This window comes from Pseudophryne corroboree, chromosome 3, assembly GCF_028390025.1.
Source record: "Pseudophryne corroboree isolate aPseCor3 chromosome 3, aPseCor3.hap2, whole genome shotgun sequence".
In the NCBI taxonomy this organism is placed as follows: domain Eukaryota; kingdom Metazoa; phylum Chordata; class Amphibia; order Anura; family Myobatrachidae; genus Pseudophryne; species Pseudophryne corroboree.
Genome location: NC_086446.1, coordinates 680408084 through 680424540, shown reverse-complemented (window position 1 = coordinate 680424540; position 16457 = coordinate 680408084). Strand labels below are relative to the sequence as shown.

At 42.7% G+C, this 16457-nt stretch overlaps 2 protein-coding genes across 4 annotated transcripts in view; one reads left to right on the top strand and one right to left on the bottom strand.

The window, feature by feature from the left end:
* The window catches only part of SFXN2 (sideroflexin 2), a 192452-nt gene extending 178336 nt beyond the window's left edge, over positions 1-14116 (bottom strand). The window contains exon 1 of one of the 2 annotated variants that reach the window (XM_063961934.1): positions 13906-14116. The gene's annotated coding sequence lies outside the window, so the exon portion shown is untranslated. Of the gene's footprint in view, positions 1-13877 lie in introns of both variants that reach the window. The other variant, XM_063961932.1, reaches the window with a different exon arrangement.
* The window catches only part of ARL3 (ADP ribosylation factor like GTPase 3), a 141920-nt gene continuing 139575 nt past the window's right edge, over positions 14113-16457 (top strand). Inside the window, exon 1 of one of the 2 annotated variants that reach the window (XM_063961935.1) lies at positions 14113-14233. In XM_063961935.1, the coding sequence (XP_063818005.1) occupies positions 14231-14233 (3 nt within the window). In that variant the 5' untranslated portion in view covers positions 14113-14230. Of the gene's footprint in view, positions 14234-15396; positions 15514-16457 lie in introns of those variants that run through there. The other variant, XM_063961936.1, reaches the window with a different exon arrangement.

The following is a 16457-nucleotide window of genomic DNA, read 5'->3' as shown; positions in this document are numbered from 1 at the left end:
TGTGACCCTGAGGGGGTCTGTACCTGAGACAAAGCGTCCTCCATGGATTTCCTCCATGTTTGTGTCTGAGAATCAGATTTATCCAGCCTCTTAGACAATAAAGCCACATTTGCATTCAGTGTACTCAACATATTCACCCAATCAGCAGTCGGCTGTGCCGACAGAGTCATTCCCAAATCCTTTTCTGCGACCCCAGTAACTTCCTCTGGGGAGGAAACCTCAGCCTCAGACATGTCGACACGTAGTACCGACACACCCACACTCACACCGGCCAAAACAAGGGGACAGACCCACAGGGAAGCCTGCAGAGAGAAACACAGAGGGAGTATGCCAGCTCACACCCCAGCGCCCATATACTACAAAGCAATAATATATGCGGTTAGCGCTGCCATATAACAACAAAAAGCACCAAATTGCATGTGCCCCCCCGTTTTGCTCCCTTGTTACTTGGAAGGAGCTTGGAGGTCCGGGCCAGCGTCTCTGCAGCGGCTGTGGAGAGAGAAAATGGCGCTGGTGAGCTGTGCGGCTAAGCCCCGTCCCTTCCCGGCGCGCTGTAGACCCGCTCAAATTTGAAATATTTATACTGGCGGGGTATTGTATACGGTGCCCGGGCACCGAATATGCCTTCTGCCAGGTAAATTGACCCTCAGTAACTGACATGAAATGACCCACTTCTATTTTTGAAAGCATTCCTACTTTGAAGCATTTTTTCCACACCTGCCTAAAACTTTTGCACAGTAATCTATATAAAAGCACTTGACCAACAGCGTTTACTTACAGCACGTCTAAAACAAAGGGACAGCGCAATCTGTTTTGCTAAATGATTTACAGCGATTTAGCAAATAATGGACATGTCAGACTAAATATTGGCCCTCATTCCGAGTTGATCGGTCGCAAGGCGAATTTAGCAGAGTTACACACGCTAAGCCGCCGCCTACTGGGAGTGAATCTTAGCTTCTTAAAATTGCGACCGATGTATTCGCAATATTGCGATTACTAACTACTTAGCAGTTTCAGAGTAGCTCCAGACTTACTCTGCCTGTGCGATCAGTTCAGTGCTTGTCGTTCCTGGTTGACGTCACAAACACACCCAGCGTTCGCCCAGGCACTCCCACCGTTTCTCCAGCCACTCCTGCGTTTTTTCCGGAAACGGTAGCGTTTTCAGCCACACGCCCATAAAACGCCGTGTTTCCGCCCAGTAACACCCATTTCCTGTCAATCACATTACGTTCGCCGGAGCGATGAAAAAGCCGTGAGTAAAAATACTTTCTACATAGCAAAGTTACTTGGCGCAGTCGCAGTGCGAACATTGCGCATGCGTACTAAGCGGATTTTCATTGCGATGCGATGAAAAATACCGAGCGAACAACTCGGAATGAGGGCCATTGTACAATCATTAGCCAGAGAAAATACTTAATAACGTCTTCTAGATAGGAAGGCACATCAAGGAGTCACAGTTTAATATTCACCGCAGTTCCCACCATCTGTAGGATTCCCAGAGACGGAAAGAACTAGGAGCTGGGAAAGCTGGCTCACTTCTCAGCTCCCGATGTCACTGACCATTCTGCACCAGATACACCAAAATATTATGTAGGCGCACTGGGTCACAAGCTGTTAAATATTGATCTTTTCTCAGCAGCACCAAGCGATTACTGGTGACATTTAGAAAATTTAATACACAGCCAAATGATTTCATATTTTTAGATAACAAAACTCTGTATTGTGCAATAGGGTGAGGTTTGTCTCCTGTGGACCCAATAGACTGCCAAAATCTAAATAGAGTCATACTAGTTACCTGCCCATCAAACTGACGGAACATCATAACGGTAATGTCAGCACCGGCGGCAGAGCACGCAAGAACAAAGAAACACTTGAATTGTTTCAACGGGCGCAATCTAGTGGCCTCCGGCGCACACAACACTTGAATCCCCCCATAGAGGTGGGGAGCAACAATAGCCTTTTATTCTATAGGATCATTTAAACATAAGTTGATAACAAAATAACTGTAATAAGTACCTTGCATATTTTGTGCAGATACAAAAAATAAATATTACCCTAATCTAAATGAACATTTATGGGATTTACCTATAAATAAGTACATTATGCTGGTGCTATGTAAGTACATAAAACAATAATGGTATACCTCATTTACACATGCATCTATATCCAGGGTGTTTTTGCACATGAACCTGGGATTTCTGCAATTGTAAAAGGAAACAACTAGGGACTAAGTCTCGGGTCCGCAACCCTCCTCCCGATCAGGGTCATGGCACTGAGACACGGGAATTTACCTGCTTGCAAGACCTGACAAATTACCAGGTCATACAGTATGTCTGAGAGGGATTTTAATTTATTATTAATAATAATAATAATAATAATAATAGTCACTATATAAAGATGGAGGATTTTCTGGAAAAAAAAATACTGATATAGTCATTAATAATAAAATAAGTATAAAATGACAAGGCAGTATTCCTTTCAGTCCTTACCTTAAAGTGGTGTCGAAGTCAGAAAATATTACAAAACACACATTACATACAAACACCACATAGGTGGCCTCCGTGTGCGTGCGTGTTCGGCTGTGCGTGCACATATTCGCAAATTGCGTATGGTCGCTCCCGCGGCCCTGCGCATTAGAGCGTGGTATGAGTAATTACAGTGGAATTTGTACTCTCATGGAAAAGCCACAAAGACATATCATAAATCTAATATATATATTGTATAAATCCCACACTGTCTGCTTTTTCTTCTAAATAGCATGAAGATCAGTCACACATAAATTAAAACTCCCAGAGACTAAAATACAATGGCCTTATTTACACTAAGCTTTGAAATTCTATGAAGAAGGCAAACACCTTTGTTTACTATGATAGCCGAGTTTCTATTTAAAACAATGAGTACTGGATTGTCATTGTCTCACCTGAAGACAAAAACAAATGAAGAGACAATACCCAGGAACCGAAGCTGTTAGAAAATCAATTAGCAATAGCTAACCAAAACACAAACCAGACATTTAGAAATCTAAGATATTAACATTCATAGTCTAAACTCTTGGAGATGTATGTGTTTGTGTATATATGTATATATATAATTCCTCACAAATTGTGATAGCAGGAGTATGTGTGTGTATATATATGTATATATATATATATATATATATATATAAGTATATGGATATATGTGGATATATGTATATCTTGAGGATTGAAATAGATAATCATATCATGTGTGGGATCATATTGTTCAGAGTCACGTAAACATTAATCTGGTGGGAATAAGAACATTATTATATATTACCACATTAAGTTATTAATAATACCAGATTTATGTATGATTAATGTGATGGGTTTAACTGGTCATGGGGCGGGAACTCAGATGCAAACAACAGAAACCACATCTCAAGTCCTAGCCATCGCCCACTTCTTGAGCTGACCAATGGTCCCCGGTGCACAGGATATGTCTCACCCCCGAACCAATGGAAGAGCACACAGTGTCTATTGTATTATGTTTTGATCTACTGTATAAAGAGCCAGCTGCAGGCCAGGTCACTATCACAGACTCTGAAGGTCATCACCCGTGATGACCGAGGACCGGACCGGGTAGCGCAAGCGATTCCAATCACGCATGTACATTTACTGTAGCCATTATTCTGTTATATATTGTCTTGTATTGTAGTGTATAATTTGTATTGTAAACCCCCTTTCAGAAATAATCCACTGTGGTGTCGGAACCCAGCGGTAAAATCACAATTGGTGTCGTGTGCTCATTGCCCTGCTAAGGTTTGAAGAGTATTATTATTATTGCATTGCATTGCTGTAGAAGGTTTAAAGTGTATCTCTGGGTGTGTACGCGCTGTGAGTACTTTGTACCATCAGCGCGGCGTGTGTACGCAAAGTCCATACACTGTACGGGACTCTGTACGCTAATAGCGTAAAAGGTGCGTAGAGTGTGAGTTAAGTATAGCGGCTGCAGCGGCTAAAGGTTTAAAGTGTATTTACGGTGTGTTTAAGGTATAGCTTTTATTCCTGTAAAGATAATCAGCATTATCAATTGGGGGCATAGTCCGATTTTCCACATTTTTACTGCTTAACAGGTCACAAGCAGACATAATCTATCAGCAGAAGGGTGGACGGGGATCCTATGTATCCTTTTCTTGGTCGGTGGATACACTGAAAACCCTACTTAATTGCTGATTAGATGGTGTCTGCTCTGTATGGTTTGTAGGGATGCTGGTAAGAACTCGTAAGGTAAGCAGGAAAAAAGCTATTTAAAATCTGTGAATTTATTTTTGGCGCCAAATGCGTACACAACAAAAGCGTACACCCATACCCTGTGCATACTCTCCCACATTGTTGCCATAACACTCAGATTACTAGATTCATAATATAAATATTAAGGAAGTAAGTGTAAAACACAAACGCAGTCTGGCCTAGTTACAAAGGTTTATACAGAAAAGAAACTGTGCGGCGTGTTAAGTGAGCGATTATAGTTAACATTGCTCACATTTATAGAAATTGTGTGAGTTGTTTTATTGCATCCACACATTGGTACACGTGGTACGGAACAGGAGGACAGCGTACAAAAAACGTGCACGTAGCGCAAGGCCGCACACGTGGCATAAAGGTACGCACGGTTGCGTAATTACGCAAGCTTGCGTAGCATTGTGTGCGCATAATAAAACCACACGATAGTTCGTATAGTTTAAAGGTGGGATAGTAGCCACGCTACAATAACACAAGATTGCCCAGCTTCCAAAGTTTAGTATAAAACCCTTATTTACTGTATTGCCTCTGGGAGTAAAGCTGCTTGTCTGAATGATAATTTTCTGTACAGAAAAAAATAAAGTGTATCTGAGTGAGCGAGTGCAGGAGTGAGTGGATACTGAACCCAAGAACTAGGTGGACTGCTAGGTGGTCTAGGTGTACAAACTGGGTTAGTAGAGACCCGGTGGCGTAGGGTTCGCAACCCTGCATTATTAAAAAAAGTGGACTAGATGGTCTTGGTGGACTGAGTGGTATCCCATACAACTCTAGGTGGTCTACAACAATCGTAGGGCATATAGATAACTAGTATCTATAGGCTGTGCTATTGCATCACATGTCCGTTTGTTCTGCATAGCGCAACGTGATATTATTGTGTCACATTTGCTGTGGAAGAGCATACGCAGACGTGATTGTATAGACAAAGGGTTTTTTCTTTGATAACTTCGGGAAATCTCCCTGGTGGGCTTCACTGGAAAGGGTGAAGGATAGTTATCTAATTTCTCTGTTTTTCATCCTACAAACAATTCCAGTTGAAAGATACCGAAAAGGAAATTTTCACTGCCTCTCTCAGGAAAATACTCCAAACAGAACTTCCACCGAAAGAAATTACGGTGTAAGGTCTGATAGGAGCCCTAAGTTGGGTACATTGCGATCCGCTATCAACAGTGTATCGTTGTATTGGCCAGCGTGGGCGCGAGCGAGTGGAAGGCGCTCAGGTATACTTCCACCATCTACTTATATTGAGTATTTTGGTGTTTGTGGGAATTTTTTAAAGGTATTAGAAGAGACCCACAAATATGGGAGCCAGTTGCTCAAGTAAGAGACGTTTAGACAGGGTTCAGGCAGAATCGTGGCCAAAAGGCTCAGCAAGGTTTATCATGTGTGAACAATATGGTTCACACACAGAAGTTTTATGCAATGAGTGGGTATGCATGACTAACAATGATAGGGTACCATTCCCTAGAGTGGGCAGCTTTGAACCAGAGGTATTACAGAACTTAAGGTTAAGGATTTGTCTGATAAAATCCAAGAAACGAAGGATTAAACATACAGATTGTTTAAATTTGTGGCAACAGGAGGGGGATATGCAAAGAGAACAAATTTGCAAAACAGGTTCAAAACCTAGCGGGAATGGGAACACAAACACACCATTGTCGACACAGGTCGAAGGGGAAGAGATGGCTACAGTCAATGGTATATCCGTAAATGATAGTAGTATGCAAAAACAATGTATTAACCCTAATTTTTGCAAGATGTATCCTGTTTTGAAGTCTTTTCAAGGTTATAGGTCACAAGAGGATGATGGACTTGCTGGCAGATCAGTTCCTGTATTTATTTACAGAGAGAGAGAGAGAGACATAAGATGCATTGGAGGGAATGGTAATTGTATCGCTGGCCTGTAACTGTATGTAACTGTATGTTTTAACTGCTTACTGTATGAGTTGTAACTATAGGTATACTGTACTTTGTAATATATATATTGAATCTATATTTTTTTTAAAAACAAATATATCCAGCCAAATCGCAGCTCTCCTCCAAGCAGTCACCTCGCTGCAGGAAACTCAGGTGGGGCCTGTCCAACCAGGTAGAGAAGTAACAGTATTCCCCAATGAAAGAACTGGTGAGGTCACAGCTACCGGTAAGTGTGAGACAGTTCATTGCACAGAGACAATAACACCTCACAGTAAACAGATTAGGAACGGAACGGTAGGATTAAACCCTGTCTTGGAAATAGTAACTCCCAATGGGGGAACCGATAGTCAGGGAATAATCCTCTCCAGGAATAATGCAATGTATTGCCCGTGGCCCAGAGATGAGCTGCGATCAATCATTTCAGAATTCCCCGACCCTCGTAAGCATTTAGCCAGATGTCAGAAATTTTTCAGAGATCTGGGTAATGCGTATGAACCGACAAACAAACATTGGCGGATATTTTTGAAAGCGTGCCTACCCCCTAATATTGACACCCAAAAATTTATCACTGATTGTAGATTAGAGTCGGATAGTCTTATGACTGACAGAAACAACCAGGAAAATATAGAACTAATTAATAGGCAACTAGAGTTGTGTTTCCCCATTGAGTGGAGAAGAAAAACAGAGGGAAAATGAAATGACATCTGAATATTTCCATCGGGCCCTGCAAATAATGGATAGATACATGGGGGTATCAGATACAGGGAACAATGCGAATTATAGGGAAGTGGCTGTCTCTGTGCTAATGGACGGACTCAATAAGACAGTAAGGGACAGGGTACAAACATCTCTGCCTAATTGGAAAGGGGTCACAGTAGCTCGTCTTAGAGAGTGCGCAATTAAACATCACCAGAATATTGTTAGGTGTAGAAAACAACAAGAGGAGATGCTGAGGATTGAAAGTATACAGGCCCTTACACCAAAGTCTCATCAACCTAAACCCCAAAACACGGATAGTAAGAAAGGACCTAGGATATGCTACACTTGTAGGAAGGAAGGGCATTTTGCCAGAGATTGTAGGTATAGTAGAACACATAGCCAATATAGACCCCTAGACAGAGAAAACAAGCCACGTTATTAAACACATAGACGGGATTAAGGGACATATAGTAAGGAATCACGAGCCATATAGAGAACACACATTCGGTTACTGGGAAGAACAGAATAAATGCAACTTTACCCTTTTGACAGAACTTGCTGGGGTTAGGAGGAGGCCTTTAAACTTCTGCTTCTCTCTCTAGCAGAAGTGACCTCTAAGTAACTTAACAGGAGTTTTGTTAGAGATGGTATACATATAGAGTGCTCCCACCCAGGAAGTACAAAATATGTTAGATACCCACGAAGACTACTGTTGCATTTCACTGCTCTAGATGCATCTCCATCACAAGTAGAGGAAATTATCTCAAAGACACTGGGTTCCCTATGAACTTAGAATGGACAACACACTGGATTGATGGCTGGGATAGTCCCAGTAGAGATATAACACACATAGAATTTTTTTTAGGGGAACAGACCGATTAGGGAATCATTCCCCGCAGTGCCCAATCCAGATGTCAAACTTTGTAAAATCTTCTTTGCCTCTACAAACTTATCTGTTAATAAACTCTGTGATTTGTCTTCAAAGTTTCCTCTTCATCTCTTACGTTCACCGACAGGGTTACAGTTCAAACGTCACATGCGTATTCGGTCTTTTCAGAGTTCTGCCCAAACCCAGTATATCTCACCAGCATAGGGACACCAGTATCAGTGTGCCTGGTCATGCACAAAGGGTGGAGAATGGGAATACTGGTGAAGGGAGACTGTGCATAGATACCGATATAAATGATGGTGCGACAGCCTGATGGTGAACGCAAATCTGACACATTTTCTTTTTATTATTTCCCCTCTCTTTTCACTTTCCACAGATGGTTTACTTCACACAACTGATAATACACAACAGTTAAACACATTGAAATGCAAGATTTATGTTCCCTACAGAAAGGTCGCTGACCCGGAGAGAACTCGTGACAAAGAGCAGAGTGTAGAGAACATCGTATCACTGGAGTGTCTGTTCCGGGAAAGCTGAGAGGCAGGACTGTTGAGACGGCACCTGAGCGCGGAGAACAACAAGACCAGAGGCGGTTGTCGCAACAGTTTTTTTATGTTTCTCCATCCCCCACTACCCTCCTTCTCTTTCTCCCCCTTCTTGTTTCCCTTCTCTTCCCTTAACAAGATGGACTTACCCCAAGAGACTGCGTTCCGGGTTTTCCTGTTAATCCTGTTGTTGACCAGGACAGTCTGTTTTGGTGAGGGTCCCAGAGAGGTCGAGAAAGTATCTGGAATGGGTTCTGATGGCGAGGATGGATTTGTAAAATCTCAAGAGCAACACATCACTCGAGCAAAGGCGAGTATCAGAAAGCGATCTGGTAGTCAGGGAGCTCGGAGGCACTGTGAAGGGTTATTGGCTGAGGAAAATTGCATTTGTAGGAATTGTGAGAACATAGTCGAGGATGGGTGCATCCAGAGATGTCAGTCCAGCCTTAATATCAACATGGACCGTCATCCATTGAGTGATTACCACTCACTAGTGGGTAAGGTCTTAAACCAGACAGAATGCTGGGTGTGCTCACAAGTACCTCAAGGTCAGAGCAAGTCAGGATTAGTACCGTACCCTTTAGCAATAGATGAGGTGCTCGAATTACGGGGTGGGAGACCGGTGGACAAGAAATTCAATATTTCTAGGCCCCCTAGTTTGAAGCTCCACCAGTATTATGTAGATAGATCCTTATTATGTTTCAATATTTCCAATTACCGAAAACCGGGAAATTGGGAAGTGACGTGGAATAACCAGACAATGGCCTTTTCGCACAGAGCTGATAGGATACCCATAGACTCTGAACTTGTACGCCAAATAGCCAACAGTGGAAGGTATTTTCGGTATAGGTATACTTGAGGAATCAAGACCATGTGGGTTGGAGAAGTATCACCAGGGTACTGTGCGCATATCATCCAGCCCGATACTTGTACTGAGCAGATGGGAGAACTAGGGATTGGGTTTTTCACTTGGAAAGTATGTAATATGGTAATGTCATATTCTGTCCCCTATGTTCTCCCCGATGATGCCTATTTCATATGTGGGAGGAAGGCGTACAAGTGGCTTGCCCCGAGCTCAGAGGGATTGTGTTATATTGGAAGAGTACTGCCAGAAGTCATGACCATAACCCATGATAAGATGAAAGATGTTCACCGCAGTGCTCAGGCTCCTTATACTCATACTCACTATGAACACATTGTCAAGAGACACCTTATAGATAGGACAGAGCACGCAGCCTCTGATTTGATCCACGAATCCACCGGGATTCAATTCCTTCTCGCATTAGACATCACCCGTACTGCCAGAGGAATTATAAATTCTAGGTATATCCATGCGCTAGCGAACTTGATAGATAATATCACTGAGATGTATGACAACACCTTCAGGTATACGGGAAGGGAGTTACAAGCTTACAAGAAGGAACTGATTCAGCACAGGATGGTCCTAAATTATATCACAGCCGTGACGGGTGGGTACTGTGTTACTCTGGCAACTCAATATGGTGTGAAGTGCTGTACATATATCACGAACAGCACAGACGACCCCACGGAGATTATCGATCAAAAGATGGACGATATCTTGCAGTTGAAGTGGGAGTTCCGGAGGAGACACAACCTTACCCTGACGGCTGTGGGTAATGAGCTGACCGGCTGGGTCTCATGGTTGAACCCACGAAAGTGGTTCTTAAGATTAGGAGAGTGGGCTCAAAATGTTATTATGAGTGTAGGGAAGTTTCTCCTTTGTATCCTGGGAGTCGTCATAATTATTGGCTTGATATTTAGGTGTGTTCGAATTCTGACGCGGCGCAAGCACGGCACAAATTTGATGAGTCTAAGGAGCGAGGGCATTGTTATAGCAGCAGATTTAATTTACGACCCATCCATAGAGACGGTGTTATGATAAGGATTGCAAATGAATTCCATGGCCTGTTTCTTTCACCCGTTTTTCTTTTGTCTCCCCCTCTGCCCAGATACACCCATCCGGAAAAAGACATCAGCCCTACCCAAGAATGTTTATGTAAATGTTTATGTGAATGTATTTTAGATATGTGTCTTATTTTCATCTCTACAAACTTCAGTTAATGACACACATAGTCGACAGGTGATATCCACACATACTAGCACTCACATATGTTCCCCCTCCATGTATCATCAACTAAATGTGCACCCCATTTGTTGGAACAAGAAGCCGAAAAGAGCTCGGTAGTGTTTGTCGGCCCACTTACAGACCCTTAATACGGGATAAGAAGGATTTAATGTATACTTCGCAATACCTCAAAGCTTATCTAGAACATATACGACACGATGATACATGCCCCTCAGACATGGATTCATACATACATGCTTTTTACTATCCCACTAGGTCATACATTTCCAACCTACAACTCTTCCCCGATCATCCAAGCTTTTGTATATATTGTATAAGTAATATTTTTTTTCCTGTTTATTGATTAGTTAGTGGCAGTTATTGATGACTGCCAAAGAGTGGACTGTCGAAGTCAGAAAATATTACAAAACACACATTACATACAAACACCACATAGGTGGCCTCCGTGTGCGTGCGTGTTCGGCTGTGCGTGCACATATTCGCAAATTGCGTATGGTCGCTCCCTCGGTCCTACGCATTAGAGCGTGGTATGAGTAATTACAGTGGAATTTGTACTCTCATGGAAAAGCCACAAAGACATATCATAAATCTAATATATATATTGTATAAATCCCACACTGTCTGCTTTTTCTTCTAAATAGCATAAAGATCAGTCACACATAAATTAAAACTCCCAGAGACTAAAATACAATGGCCTTATTTACACTAAGCTTTGAAATTCTATGAAGAAGGCAAACACCTTTGTTGACTAGGATAGCCAAATTTCTATTTAAAACAATGAGTACTGGATTGTCATTGTCTCACCTGAAGACAAAAACAAACGAAGAGACAATACCCAGGAACCGAAGCTGTTAGAAAATCAATTAACAATAGCTAACCAAAACACAAACCAGACATTTAGAAATCTAAGATATTAACATTCATAGTCTAAACTCTTGGAGATGTATGTGTTTGTATATATATATATATATATATAAATATAATTCCTAACAAATTGTGATAGCAGGAGTATGTGTGTGTGTATATATGAGTATATGGATATATGTGGATATATGTATATCTTGAGGATTGAAATAGATATTCATATCATGTGTGGGATCATATTGTTCAGAGTCACGTAAACATTAATCTGGTGGGAATAAGAACATTATTATATATTACCACATTAAGTTATTAATAATACCAGATTTATGTATGATTAATGTGATGGGTTTAACTGGTCATGGGGCGGGAACTCAGATGCAAACAACAGAAACCACATCTCAAGTCCTAGCCATCGCCCACTTCTTGAGCTGACCAATGGTCCCCGGTGCACAGGATATGTCCCACCCCCGAACCAATGGAAGAAGAGCACACAGTGTCTATTGTATTATGTTTTGATCTACTGTATAAAGAGCCAGCTGCAGGCCAGGTCACTATCACAGACTCTGAAGGTCATCACCCGTGATGACCGAGGACCGGACCGGGTAGCGCAAGCGATTCCAATCACGTATGTACATTGACTGTAGCCATTATTCTGTTATATATTGTCTTGTATTGTAGTGTATAATTTGTATTGTAAACCCCCTTTCAGAAATAATCCACTGTGGTGTCGGAACCCAGCGGTAAAATCACAATTGGTGTCGTGTGCTCATTGCCCTGCTAAGGTTTAAAGTGTATTATTATTATTGCAGTGCATTGCTGTAGAAGGTTTAAAGTGTATCTCTGGGTGTGTACGTGCTGTGAGTACTTTGTACCATCAGCGCGGCGTGTGTACGCAAAGTCCATACACTGTACGGGACTCTGTACGCTAATAGCGTAAAAGGTGCGTAGAGTGTGAATTAAGTATAGCGGCCGCAGCGGCTAAAGGTTTAAAGTGTATTTACGGTGTGTTTAAGGAATAGCTTTTATTCCTGTAAAGATAATCAGCATTATCAGTGGGTACACACTAAGCAATGTGCTCAGAGAGCGACATCGCCTAGTGTTTCCCCTCCCAGGCCGGACTACCCGATGGCAGGCATACCCAGTGGGGTAGATGTATTCAGCCTGGAGAAGTGATAGAGCAGCGTGCAAGGTGATAATGCACAAGCCATGCTCCTGTCATTTTTCTATTCATAATGTACATGGCTGGCTGGTGCGTTATCACTTTGCACTTATCACTGCTTTGACCCTTCTCCAGTCTTAATACATCTGCCCCACTGCGCGATATCGCAGAGTGATGTCATGATGAGTCCAAATTGAGCTGCATGCACAGCCGAGACTGACGGTCGTTAACGACCTGTGGGGCTATGCATTGCTCGTCATCGACTGCATACACACTGGGCGATATAGCAAACTATGGGGTGTATTTACTAAGCCTTGGATGGAGATAAAGGCCCTCATTCCGAGTTGTTCACTCGCTAGCTGCTTTTAGCAGCATTGCAAACGCTAGGCCGCCGCCCTCTGGGAGTGTATCTTAGCTTAGCAGAATAGCGAACGAAAGATTAGCAGAATTGCTACTAAATAATTTCTTGCAGTTTCTGAGTAGCTCCAGACCTACTCCTAGATTGCGATCAGCTCGATCCGTTTAGTTCCTGGTTTGACGTCACAAACTCGCCCTGTGTTCGGCCAGCCACTCCCCGTTTCTCCAGCCACTCCCGCGTTTTTCCCTGACACGCCTGCGTTTTTTAGCACACTCCCGGAAAACGCTCAGTTACCACCCAGAAACGCCCCTTTCCTGTCAATCACTCACCGATCAGCAGTGCGACTGAAAAGCGCTGCAGGATCAACAGCAAAACTGCTACGTTTTTAGTTAAATAACTAAGCGCATGCGCGCTGTGTACAATGCGCATGCGCATTTAGCAACAAATTGCAGCATAGCGAAAATCGGCAACGAGCGAACAACTCGAAATGACCACCAAAGTGGACGGAGATAAAGTAGCAGCCAATCGGCTCCTAGCTGTCATTTTTCATACCCAGCCTGTGACAAGGTAGTTAAGAGATAATTGGCTGGTACTTTATCTCCATCCAAGGCTTAGTAAATAGACCCCTATACCTAGGAAAGGGAAAATGAGCGATATACTTTACTATGCCGCTAAGTGTGTAGTCATCTTTACTCTGCCAATAAAAAAAGCTTTGTTGGGAAGTTTTCTCAAAAGGCTAGTAATGACATCATAATACTAATTTTATTTTATATATATATATATATATATATATATATATATCTAGCATACTCATTGCTGCGCATGTAATATTCTATAAATATGTATAACATCATATTATTCTGCAACACAAGCAGAAATGCAAAAAAAAAAAAAAGTCATATAATGTGCAATATGGTATCTACCGCAGTTTAATCAGCAACATATGCAATCTGCTTGCATTGACTCTGGTATATGCCAGACTATGCCACACAGCTGTCATACAGTGACCTGTCGATGGGTTTATTTAATATGACATGGTGCAGACCCTGTGTCCCTGCCTCACATATCATTATACTATACCTGCAGCCCAGCTCCTGCTGTAACTCACCATGCAGCCCTCATTCACTCACTGCTTCCGTCCACGATAGCTACTACGAGCGCGATGACCAATCACAAGGCAGCAGATGCCCGCTCCAACCAATGAAACGTCAGAACTAGGTTCCGCCCAAACTTTTTGGCAGCAGAGCTTTAACGCAGCAAGTTTCGCGCGTGCGCAATGCCGTTCCAGTTTCAAGTATGGACGGAGAGGAATGTGTGTGTCAGCAGCGTACGTCTCCTAACGGCACACCCACGGGGCGTATCGCGTCACCAGCAGCAGCGGCTTGGGTGACGTAGTTGCCCCTGGTAACCTGGAGAGAGTCGCCGCGTAGAGGATGGTGAGTGCGGCTGGTGGCCCCTGATGTCTGGGGGAGGCCGGTAACCTTAGGCGGACGGCGGAGCTGGGCATGTTGGTGGGAAGCGGGCATGGAGTGGCCGGGCAGGGAGGACAGTTGTAATGGATGAGCGAGCTCCTCCGTTGCTGGGACGCCATGATGCTGAGGAGGGAAGGAGGGGGGCTCATCCTGGGTGACTCACAGTGAGGAGATGTCCCGGCGATTACATCCAGCCGTCCTGGGGATCTACCTTCCCTGACAGGGGCTGTGCTGGGGTGGGCACTGGCATGCCCTGCCGTAGGGGATTTGCTGGGATTTGTAGTGCCACAAGAGATGTCATCCAACTAGATATCAGGCCCACTAGTGTTTTATGTGGGCATAGGCCTTATAGGTGAATGCCTAGCACCCCAAAGCTCCAGGAGGTGCCTGCAGTAACACAACCTTTTTCAGAGTCATTGGCTGCTTTTTAAGGGGTGCCAGCTAAAATCTTGCTTTGGGGACCCCATTGTTCAGGGCTGGCTCAGCATCCGGCTGTCATCCTATGTGTGTGTGTATATATATATATATATATATATATATATAATTTTTTTTTTTTTTTATTCCCCCCCCCCCCCCCCCCCTTTGGCTTATCAGTTACATTGTTCCGACCATATTGCCACCAGTTTCAGGTCTCTCCATACGTGTTTTATACCAGTGAATCATTGTGTTATTTTCATCAATCTAATCTCCTGAGCCATCTTGAGTAACTAGGTCCAGTGCTGTGGCAGTGCCCTGTGACAACGCCACTTTTTCATGGCAATTTACTTAATATGGGCATTGCTTATCTTCAATAGCAGATTCTTCAGTGATGTTATTCCCATCACCCCTAAACAGGGAAAACTATTTGTTAATCGTAATTGGTTAAGCAACATAATTATGTTTATTAGATGTTACTATTTTAAAATAAAAGGATGCTGGTCATTTACTGCTATTTCATAAACGTGGGATTCTTTTCACCATTGCTCGAGTAACACAACAGAATTCAATTGTTCACATTTTAGTTTGTTTCTATAATTTCCTAGGATATTTCAGGATTATTTACGATGTTATTTTTGTGTTGAAAATTCTCAAATTGTCCCACAATTGTCCATATTTAATTTTGTTTCTATAATCCCCCAGGATGATTTGCTGTGTAATAGATTCTCAAACTGACCTACAGCGCCATAGTTTCAGGCAACTGTGCAGCAGCTAATGCATAGAAGTTGGCTTTGTAATCTGCAGTACAAATTCTCACTCTTTATATGGTAATTAATAGGACATGTAATTATATAAACCGAGAGAACATACACAAAGGGAACTCCATGGGTACTTTGCTAACCTTGCTCTGAGGCGTTAATCTGCACCAAAACCATGTCAACCAATTAATTGTTTGCTTTTTCTAACATGCACTGGACAGATTAAAAGATATTTGCTGATTGGTTGTTATGGTCCTAGTACAGATTTGCACCTTTGAACAACGTTTTATAATACCTCATTTCCACTAAACTCCCGGGTCAGACCTAGAATTGGGAACACATTTCCAAACTTGGTCAGACCCGGGCCAGACCCCTTTCCACTGCGGCGCTGATCCTGGGTGGAGTGTCGGTTCTTGGAGATGACATATCCTTACTCCGGGAAAGCATCTTTCCCCCTGTTGTGAACAGGTCCCAGGTCAGAAGACCCGGGTTACCCATTTCCACTGCAGCTCACCCGGGTCCTTCCTGTGCACAACCCTGACTGGACCCTGGTGAAGCTGTTTCCACTGACTAAAGTCTGGGTTGTTGCGTGTTGAAGTGCAATAACCCAGGATTTTCAAGTCATTGGAAACTGGGTATAAGTAACCCACTTTGGGGGGTTAAACATAGATTGACATTTGTCATGTCAACATTCATAATGTGGTTTTAAGGGTAAATCTGTCCACAATCCCTAAAACTAATGTCGACATTTCATGTTGACATACTGCATATGTCGTCATTTTCCAGGCGTTGACATTTTAACCATGGTGGTATTCTGGTGTCGACATCGATGTCTATATTGCCTACTTTGGGTTTGTATATGTCACAAAACTAATCTATCTAGCAATCAGTTCACGTCCCAATTTTTATTATACACACAAAATGTGAAACACTAGAATTGCAGACTTTTGAATCATAATTGCAATTTCTACGTATACACAATGTTATAGATTATCCATATACACACATTGTCG